The sequence below is a fragment of the Schistocerca americana genome, chromosome 7 (assembly GCF_021461395.2).
Source record: "Schistocerca americana isolate TAMUIC-IGC-003095 chromosome 7, iqSchAmer2.1, whole genome shotgun sequence".
NCBI lineage: Eukaryota > Metazoa > Arthropoda > Insecta > Orthoptera > Acrididae > Schistocerca > Schistocerca americana.
The window spans coordinates 40467106-40484616 of NC_060125.1; the positions used below are offsets into that span (position 1 = coordinate 40467106).

At 42.1% G+C, this 17511-nt stretch overlaps 2 protein-coding genes across 4 annotated transcripts in view; one reads left to right on the forward strand and one right to left on the reverse strand.

Moving 5' to 3' along the window:
• LOC124621796 (AP-2 complex subunit alpha) overlaps window positions 1-14404 on the reverse strand; it is a 340383-nt gene extending 325979 nt beyond the window's left edge. Inside the window, exons 1-2 of the mRNA XM_047147228.1 lie at window positions 14189-14404; window positions 13805-13891 (exon numbers count right to left, since the gene is read on the reverse strand). Of these exons, the coding sequence (XP_047003184.1) occupies window positions 13805-13868 (64 nt within the window). The 5' untranslated portion in view covers window positions 13869-13891; window positions 14189-14404. The remainder of the gene's footprint in view (window positions 1-13804; window positions 13892-14188) is intronic.
• A 27-nt stretch (window positions 14405-14431) lies between these two features.
• LOC124621797 (DNA-directed RNA polymerase III subunit RPC3) overlaps window positions 14432-17511 on the forward strand; it is a 107100-nt gene continuing 104020 nt past the window's right edge. The window contains exons 1-4 of one of the 3 annotated variants that reach the window (XM_047147232.1): window positions 14437-14779; window positions 14866-14969; window positions 15051-15175; window positions 15244-15377. In XM_047147232.1, the coding sequence (XP_047003188.1) occupies window positions 14907-14969; window positions 15051-15175; window positions 15244-15377 (322 nt within the window). In that variant the 5' untranslated portion in view covers window positions 14437-14779; window positions 14866-14906. Of the gene's footprint in view, window positions 14970-15050; window positions 15176-15243; window positions 15378-17511 lie in introns of all 3 variants that reach the window. The other 2 variants (XM_047147231.1, XM_047147230.1) reach the window with 2 other exon arrangements.

A 17511-nucleotide genomic window follows, 5' to 3' on the forward strand; every position in this document is an offset into this window, starting at 1 on the left:
GCCTTATAGAGCTGTAGGAGGGTTGTTCGTGCAGCCCCCCAAATGGTGTGGCTAAGGCAGCAAAGCACCAGCACCGTTGTTTAAGCTTGCGAAGATGAGGTGTCCAAGTGAGCTGAGCATCAAACAGCATGCCAAGACAGTGATGCGTCTCCTCAATACGAAGGAGTTCATTGGCAAGGTAGAGCTCTGCATGGAGGTGGACCATTCGACGACAGAAATGCACCACTCTGGTCTTAAGGGCTGAGAACTGAAAGCCATGGTCGGATGCCCAAAAATGTGCCTTACGGATAGCTCCCTGCAGCCGCTGATCAGCGACACTGATGCTTGGGGAACTGTAATAAAGACAAAAGTCATCGGCATATAGAGAGGAACAGAGCGATGAGCCCACCACAGCCGCAAGACCATTAATCGCCACCAAAAAGAGGGGAACACTGAGAACCGAGCCCTGCGGGGAATTGTTCTCCTGAATATGAGCAGATGTAAAATAAGTGCCAACTCTAACCCAAAAGAAGCGATTCGAGCGAAAATTCTGTAGAAAAATCAGAAGTGGACCCCGTAAGTCCAATTCGTGCAGCGTAGCAAAGCTATGATGGCGCCAGATCAAATAGAACAGCAACTAGATGTTCTCGCAGAGTAAAAGCTAATACGAATAGCCGACTCTAGCGAGATTAAATTGTCGATCGCTGAGCGGCCCTGACGGAAGCCTCCCTATTGCTGGGCCACGAGGCCCCGAGCTTCGAGGATCCACATGAGCCTCCGACTCACCATCTGTTCCAGGAATTTGCACATAACGTTGGCAAGGCTGATAGGGAGATAGCTATCAACCACCAGCGGATCTGCAACAGGTTTCAGCACGAGGATGGTATAACTATCCTGCCAACGAGTTGGGAAAACGCCCTCCGTCCAGATGCGGATAAACAGGGCGAGGAATTCACCCTGACAGTGCGCCGAGATATGGCGAAGAAACTGGTTGTGAATTCGGTCTGGACCTGGAGAGGTATCGGGGCAAGCTGTAACAGCACTGAGGAACTCCCACTCACTAAACGGGGCATTGTATCGTTCCAACGGTGCGTGCGAAACGAAGACTGCGTACGCTCAACCTGCTCTTTAATGGCGTGGAATTCTGCGCTGTAGCCTGCTGTCGCATAACTACGAGTGAAGTACTCTGCCAGAAGTTCGGCGATGGCGATTGGGTCAGTACAAAGTGTACCCCGAAGAGAAAGGCAAGGGACAGACACATGACTGCGAAAGCCAAAAATGCGCCGAACCCACGACCACACCTGAGATGGGGAGGTGTGAGAACCTATGATGGCAACATATCGTTCCCAGCAGGCCTGTTTGCTCTGCCGGATTAACCACCGAGCCCAGGCCCGCAGCCCTTTAAAGGCAACCAGATTCTCTAAGGGAAGGATGACGCCGGTGTCGTTGCAGGGCTCGCCGGCCATCCCAGATAGCTTCTGCAATCTCTGGTGTCCACCAAGGGACTGACTTACGCCTTAGGGTACTTTAACGACAGGGGACAGTTGCCTCGGCAGCAGAAACATTGGCCATAGTGACCTCGTCCACTGCCAAATCAATGTTACCAGGAAGCGGAGCAATGGCCATAGTAGCTGGGCTACTAAGAGAGAGATCAATGGCCGAGTATGTGCCATGAGTCAAGCTAAAATATGTGGGAGCACCAGTGTTTAGGAGGCAAATGTCCTGCTGTGCCAAGAGAGCCTCAACATTCCTACCCTTGCCAGAGATCTGGGCCCCACCCCAGAAAGGGTGGTGGGCATTAAAGTCCCCCAAAAGGAGGAATGGCGGGGGGGAGGGGGGGGGGAGCTGGGCAAACAAGGCAGCTAGGTCAGCAAGAGGGACAACCTCATCCAGGGGAAGGTAGAGGGAACAGATGGTAAGCTCCATTTCTGCCCGGATTCTAACAGCCACAGCCTCGAGAACTGTGTGAAGTGGCACTGGGGCACTAGGAACAGTGGCAAGAACATAAACGCAGACACCGCCAGACACCCTGTCATATTCTACGCGGTTCTTATAGTAACCCCGGTATCCACAGAGGGAGGGGGTCCACCAAACAGGAATCCAGGTTTCCTGTAGGGCCAGACAAGTGGCAGGGAAGCGGCACAAAAGCTGTTTCAACTCAGCAAGGTGGTGGAAAAAACCATGGCAATTCCATTTAAGGATAATGGTATCCAACTGTGAAGACATGAAAGAACCTAGGGAGGAGAGGTCATGCCTTAGAAGCACTCGCCACCACCGATTGCGAAGTAACCTGATCAACTTCCTTAGGAGCTGCGGGTCGAGCAACATCTAGCTCCTGAGTGGACGCTAGATGCTCCACATCATCTTCAGGTGCGGTGGTGAACTCTTTTTCTGTCTCTATGTCTTTCTCCTTTTGCTTTTTCTTCTTTTTGGTAGGGTCCCGTTTGTCCCTCTGTTTATCAGGTTGGATGGGCTTTTCTGACCCAGTCTCATGGACTTTTTCAGCCACTGGCTGATATCTGGAGGGGCTGTAACCAAGCGAGGCTGTAACCGCGCGAGGAGAGCCGGAGGAGGCGGGCACTTCTCCGGCGCAGAGGTGGCGACTGAAGTCCCCAAAGAAGGAGGGGTTGTTACCCCCGATGTTGAAGACAGGTGAGCAACAGAAGAGGGCGTTCCCCTGAACTACCGGAGGGGGGGGGGGGGGGGGGGGGGGGTGACTGCAGCATACGGCGATGACATGCGCACAGGGTGAAGTCGATCATACTTGCGTTTAGCCTCTGTGTAAGTGAGCCTGTCCAAGGTCTTATACTCCATAATCTTCCGTTCTTTTTGATAAACCGTGCAGTCTGACGAGCAAGGTGAATGTTTCTGTCCACAGTGGACACAAACAGGGGGTGGCGAACACGGGACATTGGGGTGGGAGGCACGTCCACAATCCCGACAGATAGGGTTGCCGTCACATCTCTGACATATGCCCAAACTTCCAGCACTTAAAGCAGCGCATGGGAGGAGGGATGTAAGGCTTAACATCACATCGATATATCATCATCTTGACCTTCTCGGGCAGGGTGTCACCCTCGAAAGCCAAGATGAATGCGCCAGTGGCGACCCTACTATCTTTAGGTCCCCTGAAGACACGTCGTACAAAGTGGACAACGCGGCATTCCAGATTTGCACGGAGCTCGTCGTCAGACTGCAACAACAGGTCACGATGAAAAATAAGTCCCTGAACCATATTGAGGCTCTTATGAGGCGTAATGGAGACTGCAGCATCACCGAGCTTGTCACAAGCAAGCAAAGCCCGTGACTGCTGGGGATGCTGTCTGTATGAAGACTGCTCCAGACCTCATTTTAGACATCCCTCAACTTCTCCAAACTTGTCCTCTACATTTTCCACAAAAAACTGATGCTTTGTGGTCAGAAATGAGTCCCCATCTGTTTGGTTGCAAACCAAAAAATGAGGAGAATACGTCTCATCAGGTAATTTAGACCACCGTTCCTCCCCTGGTGTGGGCAGGGAAGGGAACGATTGGGGGTCATACTTTAAAGCATTGAACTTTCCTTTCTTAGAGACTCGTGCTTGTGCATTATTCGTATTTTTTTTCATGGTGGTCCCACAAGCAGTAAGGGGAAAGGAATGTCCACCCAGACAGAACCCCGCTTGCCTGGGTAAGCCTAATACAACCGGGGGCGGTAGGTTCCTCAGAGGTTGCCCGCTAGCAACTGTTCTACCTCAACAGCCATGCATCGCCTCAGCGCGCTGCACACCTTGAGATTGAGGTTTTTTTTTTTTTTAGAGAGATTTATACCATCCTCACGACCCAGGCAGTTAAGGCAAGATCCCCAGGTTCTGTACCATACAACGTTCCACTGTCGCGCCTTACGGTGGTCGTTGAAGCACGCTCAGAGCTTACGGTATTGAGGACTGGTGGCACTTCTCAGTCCCCAGCTCAGGGACCCCGGGATCGCCAAGCCTGTACCCAGCAACTAAACGCTGAGCCCCCTGAGGGCATGGAGAATGGACAGGACTGCAATGCGACGATGAGAAAGTGGGCTAAAGATCTCAAAGCACGATGGACACAATGCACCTTGTAAGGCGTCCTTCCCCAGTTGGCTTGCTCTTTGGGAAAATTTTGAAGAATGGAGTTCAAACCCTACAGGGAACCATCACATGAAGGCCGAAATGTGCGAAACTCCTTTTAGTCACCTCGTATGACAGGCAGGAATACCTCGGGCCTATTCTAACCCCCGGACCCGCTGGGGGGTCTGAAGAGACTGCTGGGGCCATGTGACCAGCAGTGGGAGAAAGCTTCACCTGCTTCATATGCGAGTCATCTGAGATAGGGCCAGCCACTCCAAATGGGGGCTGTCTCAGCAACAGCTACCTGGTCAGTAATCCACTGCTCAGAGCCTTGCGCCCCAGTCATGTCAGGCACATACTCCTTGACATACATAGGGAGATATCAGCTCACGTACCAACAGTGCTATCCCCACGTCATCAGGTGGCTACTACCGTGCAGGTACTTGACAACCCCAGCCCCCATCCCCCACAGCAGGAAAGGTACCATGTTGGGTTTTGGGCAGACTACCTAGTGCTTAGTTTTATATACACTACCTTACTGGAAAGTAAGGATGTTAAGGTGGAAAGGCACAAAGGTGGAACAGACACCACATTGGGCAACCTTCCCTGCACAATCTGTACTTCTGAAAAATTTGGAGAATTGGTGGAACGTCAAACCCCACAATGGGGACACCATGTATTTATTAATGAAAAGATGTACAGAGCAATGGAAGTGAAATGGAAAAGCAGAGTCCTAAATCTTGTACCAAATCCAAACGGGGTCTACCCCAGGAAGGCCATCTGAAGGAAAGGTGAGGGGAAAAGGGATAGTGGACATATAGAGGCTTACAGCACAGAACGCTAAACAATGCTGCAAAGGCTGGTGGGGCCCATGATAACCAAGCACGTACTCAGTGCAAGAGTTGTGAGCCACCCAGAGGGGGCAGCAAACACAGAGTCACTGGATGTACACATATGGTGATGTGAGCACTAGTGTCTTGACAGCTGCCAGCTGGAGTATGTAGGGGTATACCAGGAGCCATCAGCAGTCATCCAGTTGACAATGGCATTTTAACCACTTGCTGCAGCTGGGTACCCAAGAAAATTATAGAGTTTTAAGCCTGTTTATTACTCTCCTGGGTTGTGTTGTTATGGATGCATTTGGACCTTTTTATGAGCATACATTTGTCTTCCCCTAACATATTAGTTTTTTAGAGTTGTCATATGTCCCACATTTGTCATTTCTGCAATCCAAATACAGGAGTAGGTGAAGTACTGAACATTGAGGGACCTAATGTTATTTCGAATTTAGCCATTATTGTTGTATTGTTACTGTGACCAACTGTTTTCTGTCGAAATATTACTACAGCCATGGTTACAGTAATGTGATACGTAGTTGAATTATTTTAAGTTCATCTACTGAATTTCTATAATTCGCAAACAATGTTTTGCTGTTATTAACTGCAAGTAATAGCACACTGTAATTATGCAGTATGGTCCCCACAGTCTTCTCCTTCACTGCTGCTTTTAAAGAATTTCCATCTTTTGTTAATCATGTAACACTGACAGTTCATTACCCTTCCTGAGGCAAAGTTGCAACACAGCCACTTTTATTCATTTGCCCTCCCTTTCTTTACTGAATGCCCATGAGGACGGATCCACATTATCAACAGACAGTTTTTGTACTGAACTGATTAATCCAGCTACCACCACCAATAACAAGATTCACCTTCATGGATTATGCTGAGGATTGCTTCATACCATTCAATACACATGAACCTTCTCCTTATGTGTCCTACAACTATGATTAAACTTTCCTGTCAAACAGGGTTTGACTTGCAGTCTACAAAGTATCCTGAAGTACAAGTTTAATTTCTATCCTGTATGACCCAGTTTTTCACATTCTTTCTGAAATACTTAGCGGCCCTTTGAACATTTAAACCAGGACAACAAAGGTTTTACTTTCATTTTTGCTCTAGAAAGATAAGCAGGCAACAATCAAAGGAAATGCTTATGAGCTTTTTCCTCTTTAAATTTTCAAGTTTTTGATCTAGCAAGGTACGTATCCATTATTTGACATAAGGCCGTCATTTGAGGCTAGCATAGATTAAATAACCATTTGGACATCTACAATTAGATGTAACCAACTTTGTCTGTTTAAATCACTTCAGATGAATGCTAAGATGGTCTGTTTGGATAGTACACCACAGGATTTTTCACACAGCCTTGTCTGACAAACCAAGGATTTCCCCTCTAAACAACCACATTAGTGGGTTTCTTCGTGTCATTCTGCTGCCCTATAATTTTACTATTTTGCCTTTGAGAATGTAAGTTTGCACACATAAACCTACACAAATACTTTACAAGCCACTATACAGTGCTCTAATTGGTATATTTAACAAATATTTGCCACTCTGTCTCTCCTTATTCATGTTTAGTTAGAGAAAATACCAACTGTAATGCATCTATTACATGCTGTAAGATCTCTAATGAACCATACGAAGTAACACAGCAGTGCAGTCTACTTTAAATACTAGAGCTCTAATTCCATGCAACAGTTTCAATACATTTATCTTGGGCATGTGTGTGTGCGCACGCATGCACTCGTGGATGTGCACACACGCACAAACACGAGAGCATACCCAAAAATACATTTGTCTGTATTTAGCTAACAGATCCTGTGTCACTGAAATGCATCCCTAAATGAGTGAATATCGTACTGAACTGTACAATGCTATTGAAGTACTTTATAGCTTTCAGTGTTTACACTTCATTTCACTGCCAGTAACAGCTAACACACTGATCTTTAGGTTCATAAACCTCCAATATCTTCTTGGTTTCATCACTGATAAATAATTAATTAAATGTAACATCTCTGTACCATACAGTTTTTAATTTACATTTAATGCTGGAACAAACAATACCAGTTCAATGTTATGCTGAAATAGATCAATTAAGATGTAATGGACATTTTTTAGTTAAAACATGCCACCTGGCCATTAATTCATGCCCTTCACAACCCACACACACATACTTGGCCCCTGAGTAGAGTATGCTGGGAGCGAAAGCTTTCAATCAGCTTGTAGCGCATTGGCTGCTGAGACCAACCCCATCTTTTCAAAGGGCAACAAACTTACAACGTACAAAAAGAACAAAAAAATGTAATGGGTGAGTTGCTAGAATGGCCAGGTAAAGCCTCTTCACTCATTTTTGTGATTATTATTAGAAATCACTGCATGCAACAGCACACACTTGCCAGCATTATATTCACAATGGCTAATTATTATTAGGGCACTCAATTCTGTTGTGTAACTGAGGCTGGCAATGGGTATAAACATTCTGGAACACAGAGGGACAAGTAAAAGTGCACCATCACTACATCGAAACCACAATAGATCTACTCCTTTGTGATATTTTATTTTTAATACTGCCTGAAAAGAAGAACAAGCTTCATACAGTCAGTGAAAATAAGTCCAAGAAATGATTAGTACATGTGGAGCATATCTATCAGAAAAAATGTTGCTCTCTCACATGTTTTTACTAGGCCTCTGAAAGAACTGAAGGGTCCCTTGATAATCCTGATATTTCAGGCTCATATTGAAGGCTCTCATCTACATTGGGACAATTACTCTAATTTACACCTAAGCTAACAGTATTTGCCAGATTCATTTAACTACCATATTTACATTAATCTGATGGACACTTTTTCACCATTTGCAGTATTCAGAACTGGGGTGTGCATATGATTTGATGGTGCATTACATTTGAGTACAAACTTCAGTCCATCATTCACCAGCATCACTGAAATTTTGATGTTGTTCCTTATGTCACAATGTATTATTGCACTTCTCAACCTTGTTACATTATTGTTACCCTATTACTGTGTAGTTATTTACATCATGTAGTCACAACATGGAGGGCAGGCAGAAAAGAACATCTTATGATGCTACTTTAAAGTGTAAAGTAATTCTTTATGCTGAAGTATGTGGTAACAGGAGGGCAGAATGAGAATTCAATGTAGCTGAGAGTAACATTTGCTTACAAAGAAACAGAAATTTGCAGCTACTCTACAACAAGTGACACCATAAGAACAAAGTAACAGAGATTGCTGTAGTTCTTAATATACCAAGGCAAGAGTTTAAAGCAAACCACAGATGAGCTGATCACTTATGAAACTGGCAGGTTCACCTCTACACCATACAACAGTATGCTAAAAGCTTCCACAGGATTTTGAGAAAAAGTCTAAAATTTCAGAGATACATCATCACACTTCAAGAAAGTGAAGAACTTTCCACTGGACCAAACAGGCAACACTGATTAGTAGCCAATTTGGTTTGATATGCTCCATAATGACACTATTGATGAGAAGGGGACTTAAGAAGCTACCATCAAAACATCAGGGTGTGGAGAACAGTGCATAACTATAACGTTGGCAATCATGGTAAATGGGTGCAGACTTCCTCTTTCTTAATCTCTGAACAGAAAAACAAAAAAGCAGACTCCCAAAAATGAAAAGTTGTTCCCTGATGATGTCATCGTTCAAAATCAAGAGACCGGATGGATGACAAACTTTATGGCTGACGTTAACACAAGGGAACATTGTCCTGATGGGCTTTCCAAACTACCATCAATGATTTGTCTTAATGCATTTAGTGGTCATCTCACTAATGACATAACTAAAGATCCACAGCCTTCCTGGAAGAAGGACTTCATGTTACAACACCTAGACATTAGTATAAATAAATCTCTTAAAGATTACTTTCACAAACAGTACCAAAAATTTCTTGCGAACCAAACCATGAACTGACTCCGACAAGAACCCCACCCCCAAATTAAAGCACACTAGGTTTCAGCTTTCTGGAAAAGCATCTAAACAATAATGATCCTAAAATCATTCATGAAGTGGTGTATTTCAAATATTCTAGATGGCAGTGGAGATGACGTGCTCTGGAAAGAAACCGAGGATGATGGGGAAAGAGAAAGTGAATGTTCCTGATGTAGTCTCCTCTGATACCAGTAATAATATTCGTGAATAATGAGTAACACCTGTAATTAATGGTTTGTTCTTTTCACAGTAATGTAGGTAATCAAGTTAAGCATTCTCTTTTAGTAGTGACTATCACTTAGCAATGGGTCACTTAAATACTGTCATCATTTTGATAGTTCATGTATGCATCCGTTGTTGTGTAATGAATTTAGCCTACCAGTTAAGCAACGCCTAATCTTTTTCCCCATTTGAACTGCAATGTTTCTTAGTTTAGCACAATGGCCATTTCTCCTTATGTAGCGAGTTAACAAAATATTCTGGCATTTGTAGGAGAAAGATGGCCATTCAAATTTCATGAAATTATCTTGTAACAAAGAAAAAAAAATGTGTTTTACTGTTTTCCACACCACCATGCTTATCATATCCACAATAATACAAAATGAGCTGCTCTTCTTTCAACTTTTTCTACATCCTTCATCAATCCCATATGGTAAGGAGCCCGAATCACTTAGCAATATTCCAAAAGAGAACAGGCAAGATAGCATAGGCAGACTTGTCAGCAGATTTGTTGCACCAGCAGAAGTGTTCTGTTAGTAAAACAGTCTTTGGTTTGTATACCATACAACATTTCCTATGTTGTGGTTCAATTTAAGTGGTTTGTAATTGTAATATCTTGGTATTTAATTGAATCTGCCACCATCAAATCTGTGTGGCTTATCATATAATGAAATTAACAGAATATTTAGTTATCATGTAGAGGAGATCACATGTTACACTGTTTAAAGTCAATTGTCACTTTTCATATCATGCAGATATTTTGTCTAATTTTACAATTAATTTCGACTGACTGATGACTTTGCTAGATGTTAAACACTATCATCATATGCAATCCATCTAAGAGACTCCTCAGACTGTCTACTAAAACATTTACACTGACTGACAAAAAAAAAAAAATTGAAGCACCCATTAGGGCAGGAGGAAACATGAAACTTCACTGGTTGAGAGAGCACGTTATTTAATGATTACAAAATCAAGTCAAATTTAAAAAGAACTTAGCAGTATGAACCCACTGATCAATTTGATATTGCATTTCCTCTGGCCTGATTGCATCCACTGACTCAGCTGGAAAGCATGTCAAAGCCATTGCACCCTACACTGCAACAAGATGGCCCACAACAGTTATAATTAGTCCTTTATATCCTGAATAGTAGCACTAGGACAGAGTTTACATATGAGTTGGTTCAATACAAGTTCTATTGCAGGCAGATCTGAGGAGCTTGCTTGCCACGACACCGCCTCGACATCACAGAGTTTATACACACATGCTCCATGAGTAAATAAGCATTATCCTATTAAAAAGGTCACCACAATACTGTTGCATGAGGTAACATGTGAGGATGCAGGACATTGGGACGTACCATGGACGCATCATCTTACCAGCAGAATTTATTCAATCACTACTAGCTGTAACCTAATGTCATACCTGATGGCTCTTACAATTTGAAACCAGCAATAATATAGTGTTGGGCCTCTCAAAAACATTGGAAGAAAGGGGCTCTCCCGAGGTCAACACCATGCTTCATGACAGTGGTCATTATAGGTAGTACAGAACCGCAAGTCATCACTGAACACAATACAGGATCATTCTTCAATAGTTCATAGTTCCCTGTCACAGCACCGCTCCAAACACTGCCTTATTTGTTGTCAGACAGCAGGTGCAGATGTGAGAGGGTTACAGCGTGCAACATAGTAGTTCTCACTTGTGGTGGTCAGACATGGTTGACCAGAACTATGGTAAGTATGGCTGCCCTCACAGTCCCATTCCATCCAGCATCAGGCCACTGTCACAACCAAATGGCCCAGAGATATTGCACAATTTGTCCAGCTGGAGAGACCCACTACAAGGCCTCTTTCAAATTCTGTGGGTGCTAATTACACTCTCACATGAAGACACTCCATCTCCGTTTCTTTCAGAGATCAGTAAGGATCTGCCACTGTTGAGGCCCCTTGTTTGCCCTACCAGTCCTGGTAACAATATTAAACATGAACAACTAACTCAATCTGATGTTCATTCTACCTGTAAAAGAGAATTGTAACTCTAATCATTTACATACCAATCATTCATGTGTAAACGTTACAATGACATCCGACCATGTCTTCTGAGTGCTTCACTTTTTTGGTCAGGCAGTGCATATGGATTAAGACCAGCAGGGCACCAATAACACTTTCTTGGGGAACCACGAGCATTACATTGTTTTTATTCAATAACTTCCCATCAATTAATACCAACTACGACCTTTCTGACAGTAAATCTCTAAGTCGCACAACTAGGATGATACTCCATAGACAAACAATTTGATGAGGAGCCACTTGTGATTAGCAGTGTCACAAACCTTCTGGAAATCTAGAAATTTGGAATTAACTTGACAAAAAATGGAAATGAGCGTATGGCACTGTTGACTGGGAGGTCCCATCCAGAGGAGTTCGGCCGTCAAGTGCAAGTCTTATTTCAGTCGACACCACATTGGGTGACTTGCGTGCCGGTGGTGGTGGTGAAATGATAACACAACAAGCAGTCCACGAGCAGAGAAAATCTCCAACCCGCCCCGGGAATCGAACCAGAGTCCGCTTGCACGGGACGCAAGCATGTTATCACCCAGCTAAGCAGGCGAACTATTAAGTTGAGATCCCCTTTCCGTAGTACTCATTAGTTCGCACAAATGTAGAGCCATTTGCATTTCACAAGACTGATATTTTCTGAATCCTTATTGGTTGTGTGTCAACAGACCATTTTTTTTTCTTTTAGAAACTTCATAATGTTGGAACACAGTATATACCTCATACCATCTTGATGAAATTTTTTTCCTGGGGGTACTTCCACATTTACTGGACCTACTAAAATGTGTAGAGACTGGTAAATACTGTCTTTGTAATACTTCCTAACAATGGAACATTGTCATCACCCTTGGTATTCCCTGTGCACTAGAAAAAATTGGAAATTAACATACAAACATAAACTGATGGAAAACCCAGTTAAGTACACAGCAATATCCCACTAGTCAAAGACCTTCTGTCTCGTTGCTATACAAGTTCCCCTCTCAACACCCATTTGATGCCTAATCCCTTCATGTTAACCATAGTCCTACGTATCCTCACCAGTTTTTCCTTCCTTTGTGATTTGACTTCTTCTCATCAATATCAGAAGTCATTACCAACACATCCAACAGATTCCACACAGTACACACAGTAACTTACACCCACACTGTCAGGCCACCACTAGTGAAGCGCGTATTTATAGTGAAGAGTTCTACTTTCAGTGGGATGAAGGTTTTACCGAGACCTTTGCAAAGTGAAACTACTGTCACAGCCTTGTCCAGACAGATATTTCCTGGGCCTTATCTATATGTGGACTTCACTGCACTGAACAGGCACAAAGGGGCACCTTTTTTCGTCACAACACCGCAGAGAACTGAAACAAGGGATCCTTTATGATTTTTGTTGTGTGAGCATTATGTCCAATGCCCTTAAAACAAAAACAGGCAGCAATGAAATTCAGCGGTGAAAAAGTCTGCAATGAGTAATGAAATAGGTGAGTCATATTCGCTAAGGACTAAACTTCTTGCCATGTCGTGAAATGAACAGCTGTTCACATTCCATTCCATCCAACCCAAAATAGTATTTCCAGCACACCAACTGCACTATTACTTTCCCATCCACTGTCATCTCCTGCTGGTTGACACTTATCTTTGAAGCAGCAAAATGCAAAACCTGGCCCATACATCTGCCCACCATTACATTTTACAGTCCAATCACTTTCATCAAATGCAGAGGTCACTTGTAAAAGTAGCAAAATTATATACCACATTCATTGCAACCACTGACAGTTATCTACATGGGTATGGCCATGAACAAATTATCCACCTGGATGAATGACCACCACAAAACTACAACTAAAATTAATGCATAACTCTGAGGTAGGAAATTCTGTGCAATATAATGCAGCTCACAATGTATTCATTCCAGATTCCTGGACCATTCTGTACAATATCATGCAGCTGACAATCCATTCATTATGGCTTTCTGCATCATAAAATTTATGTTACTTTATGCGACAGCACAATTTCTATAATACTGATGATCTCATGACTAACACATTTTGTAAATAGTGTTCTGCAATTTGAGCTGATATCTTTCTCTAATGAACACAACACTCCAAACAGTTATACTACAGGCAGCAACCGAAGACTGCTCCAAGAGCAATACTGAAATTAAATCCATGCGTACATAAAATGATATTCACTGACAGGTGTAAAAGCTGACTGGTCATTCTAATTTAATTCCCTAAGATTCCTACAATAACATATTTCCTCATTTTTCGAGTCAAAGTAATAATCATGCATACGTAGAACATGCTTAAATGTCATATGCATATTACAAACATTTGTCAATCTCAGAACTATCAATGAACTTCAGCTGACATGCATGAATTTGTAAAATTGTTTAATTACTTCCTACAATGATACCAATAATAAGAAACTTTGGTTTCATTTGGTTTGGGGAAAAAAAAAAAAGATGCCTATCAATTTGGAGTTTCACAGAGTAATGCGAAGTAGGGCTTGTTTGTATCCAAACCAATGAAATATTTGATCAGTGCACCACCATCTTCCCTAGATAAATTCATCTTTCATATTTGACAGGAAAAACTGTACAATAAATTTGAGGGGAGGTACAACAGATTTTTTGGTACTATTAGTGTAATAATAAACTACTATACTTACAGTTTCTTATATCCGAGATGAAAACGGCTAGCCCCCGCATACCGTCACCCCTAACTGCAGGCATTGTGGCTACGGTGTCTTGATTCGCTATAAACACATAACTGAGATCAAGCAGAGGAGTAACAACAGATGTGTATCGAACAGCTTTGGTTTAACAGACAACGTATTCCCAAACTAGCATTTTTTTCTCTAGAAGTAATTTGCCTATCAATGGTTCAATCAAAGACCCGCACAAATGCACGAAGTTACCGCATACACATGTCAAACTTATCGTACGAGGTTATTTTTCCACTATGTAGTGCGGTGTTGTATATATGAAGTCTCGATCTGTATTTACTATACCTAAAGTTCATTCTACAATTTAACGGACTATACGGAACTTACCTCTATAAGAAACGCTCCTGCAACACAAATAAATACACACTTAACCTAAAGTTCGTATAAAACTGTTCTTAAAGCAAGCACTTAAGTGAAACTATGGAGGTCGCCATTGGGAAATAGTGTCTTACACCCACTTGCTATGACAGGGCACTGCGATCAGCGGTAGGCGGTAGACTTTCAGACATGTCAATTTGCCTTGCCAACATAACTTAGGCAAATGCTCTCGCGTCGCTCTCGCAATTACTTTATAACTGAAGATTACCGATTCCTTTACCAGTTTTGCATAAAAATGCTTTCACCTAACTAAAGAACACATGACGTCATATTTCTTTAATTTGCTGTAATTCAAATTCATACCGAAATCAAAATGTTAAATTGATTTCAATTTAGGTGACATATCTCATAAAAAGATTCAGTTTCAACATCTTATTGTTATGAAACTAGAAGCACGTTTGGTTTATTTATGACTCACTTCTATTGAATGTCAGAGATTTAGTGTGTTTTAGCTTCGCTTACAGTGTTTGCACTGTTTGGTGTTTTCATTCTAGTGGTGGTTATGTAGTGTGTGTGCGGGTGAGTGAAAAGTGTAACTAGGTGCGTGTTTCCTTAAACATCGCTGTAATCGAGAATACCGAAGATGTCTGCTAAATATGGAAAATTATGCTGTCTTCTATTGTTAGAACATTTCGGAGAAATCGTTGAAAAGGTTGCGTGCGACCTTATGAAATGGGGTACAAAACCGCTCAGATTAATAGTGGCTACTACACGTTTACCTCCGCCGAAGGTGAGAATTACAACACAGTATGTCCTGCTTGTCATGAATAACATGATTTCATTATATCAGTATCGTTTTCTTGGCTGACAGGTGAAGCAGGCCCTGAGGATCCTTATTCAATATGGTTTTGTAACGTTTTCCTCCAGCCAAGTTGCTTCTGTTGCTGAGTACACAGTGAAGCCAGAAAAAATTATATTACTTCTTCGTTATCCTAGGTAAATTTGTTCAACACCTTAAAACGATGAATAAAAATCTGGCAGAAGGAGTAATGTTTGTGTTTTAGGTATCTGCTGTTAATAAAGACAAGGTTCGGTGATGAGGCTGAAATGATCGTAGAGGAAACCTTAAGAGTTGGTCAAGACACAGCATCAAGTATCATTATTAAGGCAGCAACACGACTGAAAGAGACTCTGAAAGGTACAGCCCCATACTTACAAAACCATACTATTACATTTGTTTATAAGTACAGCCATTATGCGGTGTGAATTGTATTGGTTTTAGTTGGTCTATGTAGTTAGAAAATAAATATATACTCGGGGCTGAATTACTTCCCCATAAAAACTGATATGCCTTGCAAAGAGGTACTCATGACCAAGGCGTTAAATTTCCATGTTATTTGACATTTAAACTTCCAGACACCATTTAGATCATTCCATTACATTACAAAAAGAATAATATTAAATTTGTTGTATGAAGAGCAGAAGTTTCAGTAGTAATAGGAAATTATTTTTATTGTCAGTTATTTTGTTTGGCCCTTTAAAGGATGTGTGCAGCCCTTTGTTACCTTTAGTGTTCTTGTTCTTATCTTCCCAAATCTTCATCCTGGCTCTATGGGCCTGTTATCTGTCTAGCATCCATGGAGTTTTGAACATGTCTTCTGTGTGGTAGATGTTTGGATATGAACTTACGGCATTTGTTCATAAGTCTATTACCTATATAGCCTGTATAACATGTTTCCTGAGAGGCTGTCACAAGAGTTACAGAATAAGATAAAGCTTAACCACAGATAATGGCATAAAATGGTGTACAAAATATCAAATTCTTTAATTTGTTGTTGTATGTAATAGAAATGTAAGGAGATCAGAGCTAAACAAAAAGGACGAATTACTTGGGATGTGATTACCTCCAGTTTCCACACAAGCTTGGTAACAAAGGGGGGGCTATCTCTCTGTGAAGTGGTTAGAGAGCTCTATTTGCTGTCAGTCACATAAATTTGCCTGGAAGTGTTGAAAAATATTACACAATCTTCCAACTTTGACAATTAATGCTATCAACAAGTGTGGCAACTCTGCATACAATGAAGCAACATTTATCTGTCATAGTAGTGGTATTGCAGCAGGAGTATGGGAGTTTTGGGTGGGAATATTCTCATTATTAATGTTTCCAAATGTATTGAAACTTTGAAAATATCAGACTATAGTAGTAAAATAAGGTTTTTCAACAGCGACATAAATATAACTACAGCGTGCACAGTGTTCCATATGTGGGGTAACGTGATACATTCATTGTCTCTGGCAACTCACAGCCAAACTGTAACCTTTCATCCTGGCTTAGAATTTAGGGTCGACAGAAGCGTCCGATCCCATGCGTCGGCTTTGACCCGTGACGTAAGGGTGTTGTCTTGTGTGACGTCATGACGGCGCGGAGTTTGGTTTGTGAGTGCGGCTTGTTTGTAGATGTCGTCGTGTTGTGGTTTGTTGTGCTCTCTGGTGGTATTTTCAGTGTTTTCGTTTGTGCGGTGTAATGGGCTCAGTTTGCTTTTGCTCATTATCCAGAATTGTTCGAGTGTCGGCTGTGTTTGTAGTGGAATTCGTTTCAGTGTGTTAAGGGTTTTGTGTGAAGGTTAATTTAGTGTTGTTCGCTGTACGTCATGTGGTAATTTTAGTAAAATTAATCGGTTGTTGTTTATGTTCAGGAATGGATACGACGGATAAAATTAACAGTGCGCAGGTCAAGGGGAAGTGTTCGATCCCAATGTGTGGCTGTGTATGTTGATATTGGTATCGGGAAATGTTTTTGCGCTATATAGGCCAAGGGAAGTATTTGATCCTAATTTATGGGATTGGGAGCTGCTGTTGAGCAATATAGGTGAAGGGAAGTGTCCGATTCCAGATGATATTGTGTTTAGTGGTATTTGGGGAGTTTTGTGATTTCGGGTTTTTTTTTGTATGGGGGTGGATATCTAAATTTGTTTATATTTAGTTTGCCCCCATCCAAAAACACCCCATTTCCCGCACTTGTCTCGTTAGTGTCATTAGGCTTTTTGTGGAAAATGTGTGTGTTTGTTTTTCGATGTATTTTCGTCCTCGTAATGTGTATGTACCGACTTTATATGCGTCATATTTGTGACGTCATGGGTCAAAGCAGACTGGCGGGATCGAACTCTTCTGTATTTCCAGAATTTAGGCTACATTACGGGTGAGTCTGTCACCACAATACACATTCCAACCACTAATTTAGATGCAAAATAATTATTGTCAGTGTCAGGTTCTATTTCTGTTTGCACAGATGTCACAGACCAGATCCTTATTGCGTTATAGGATGAAGCTGA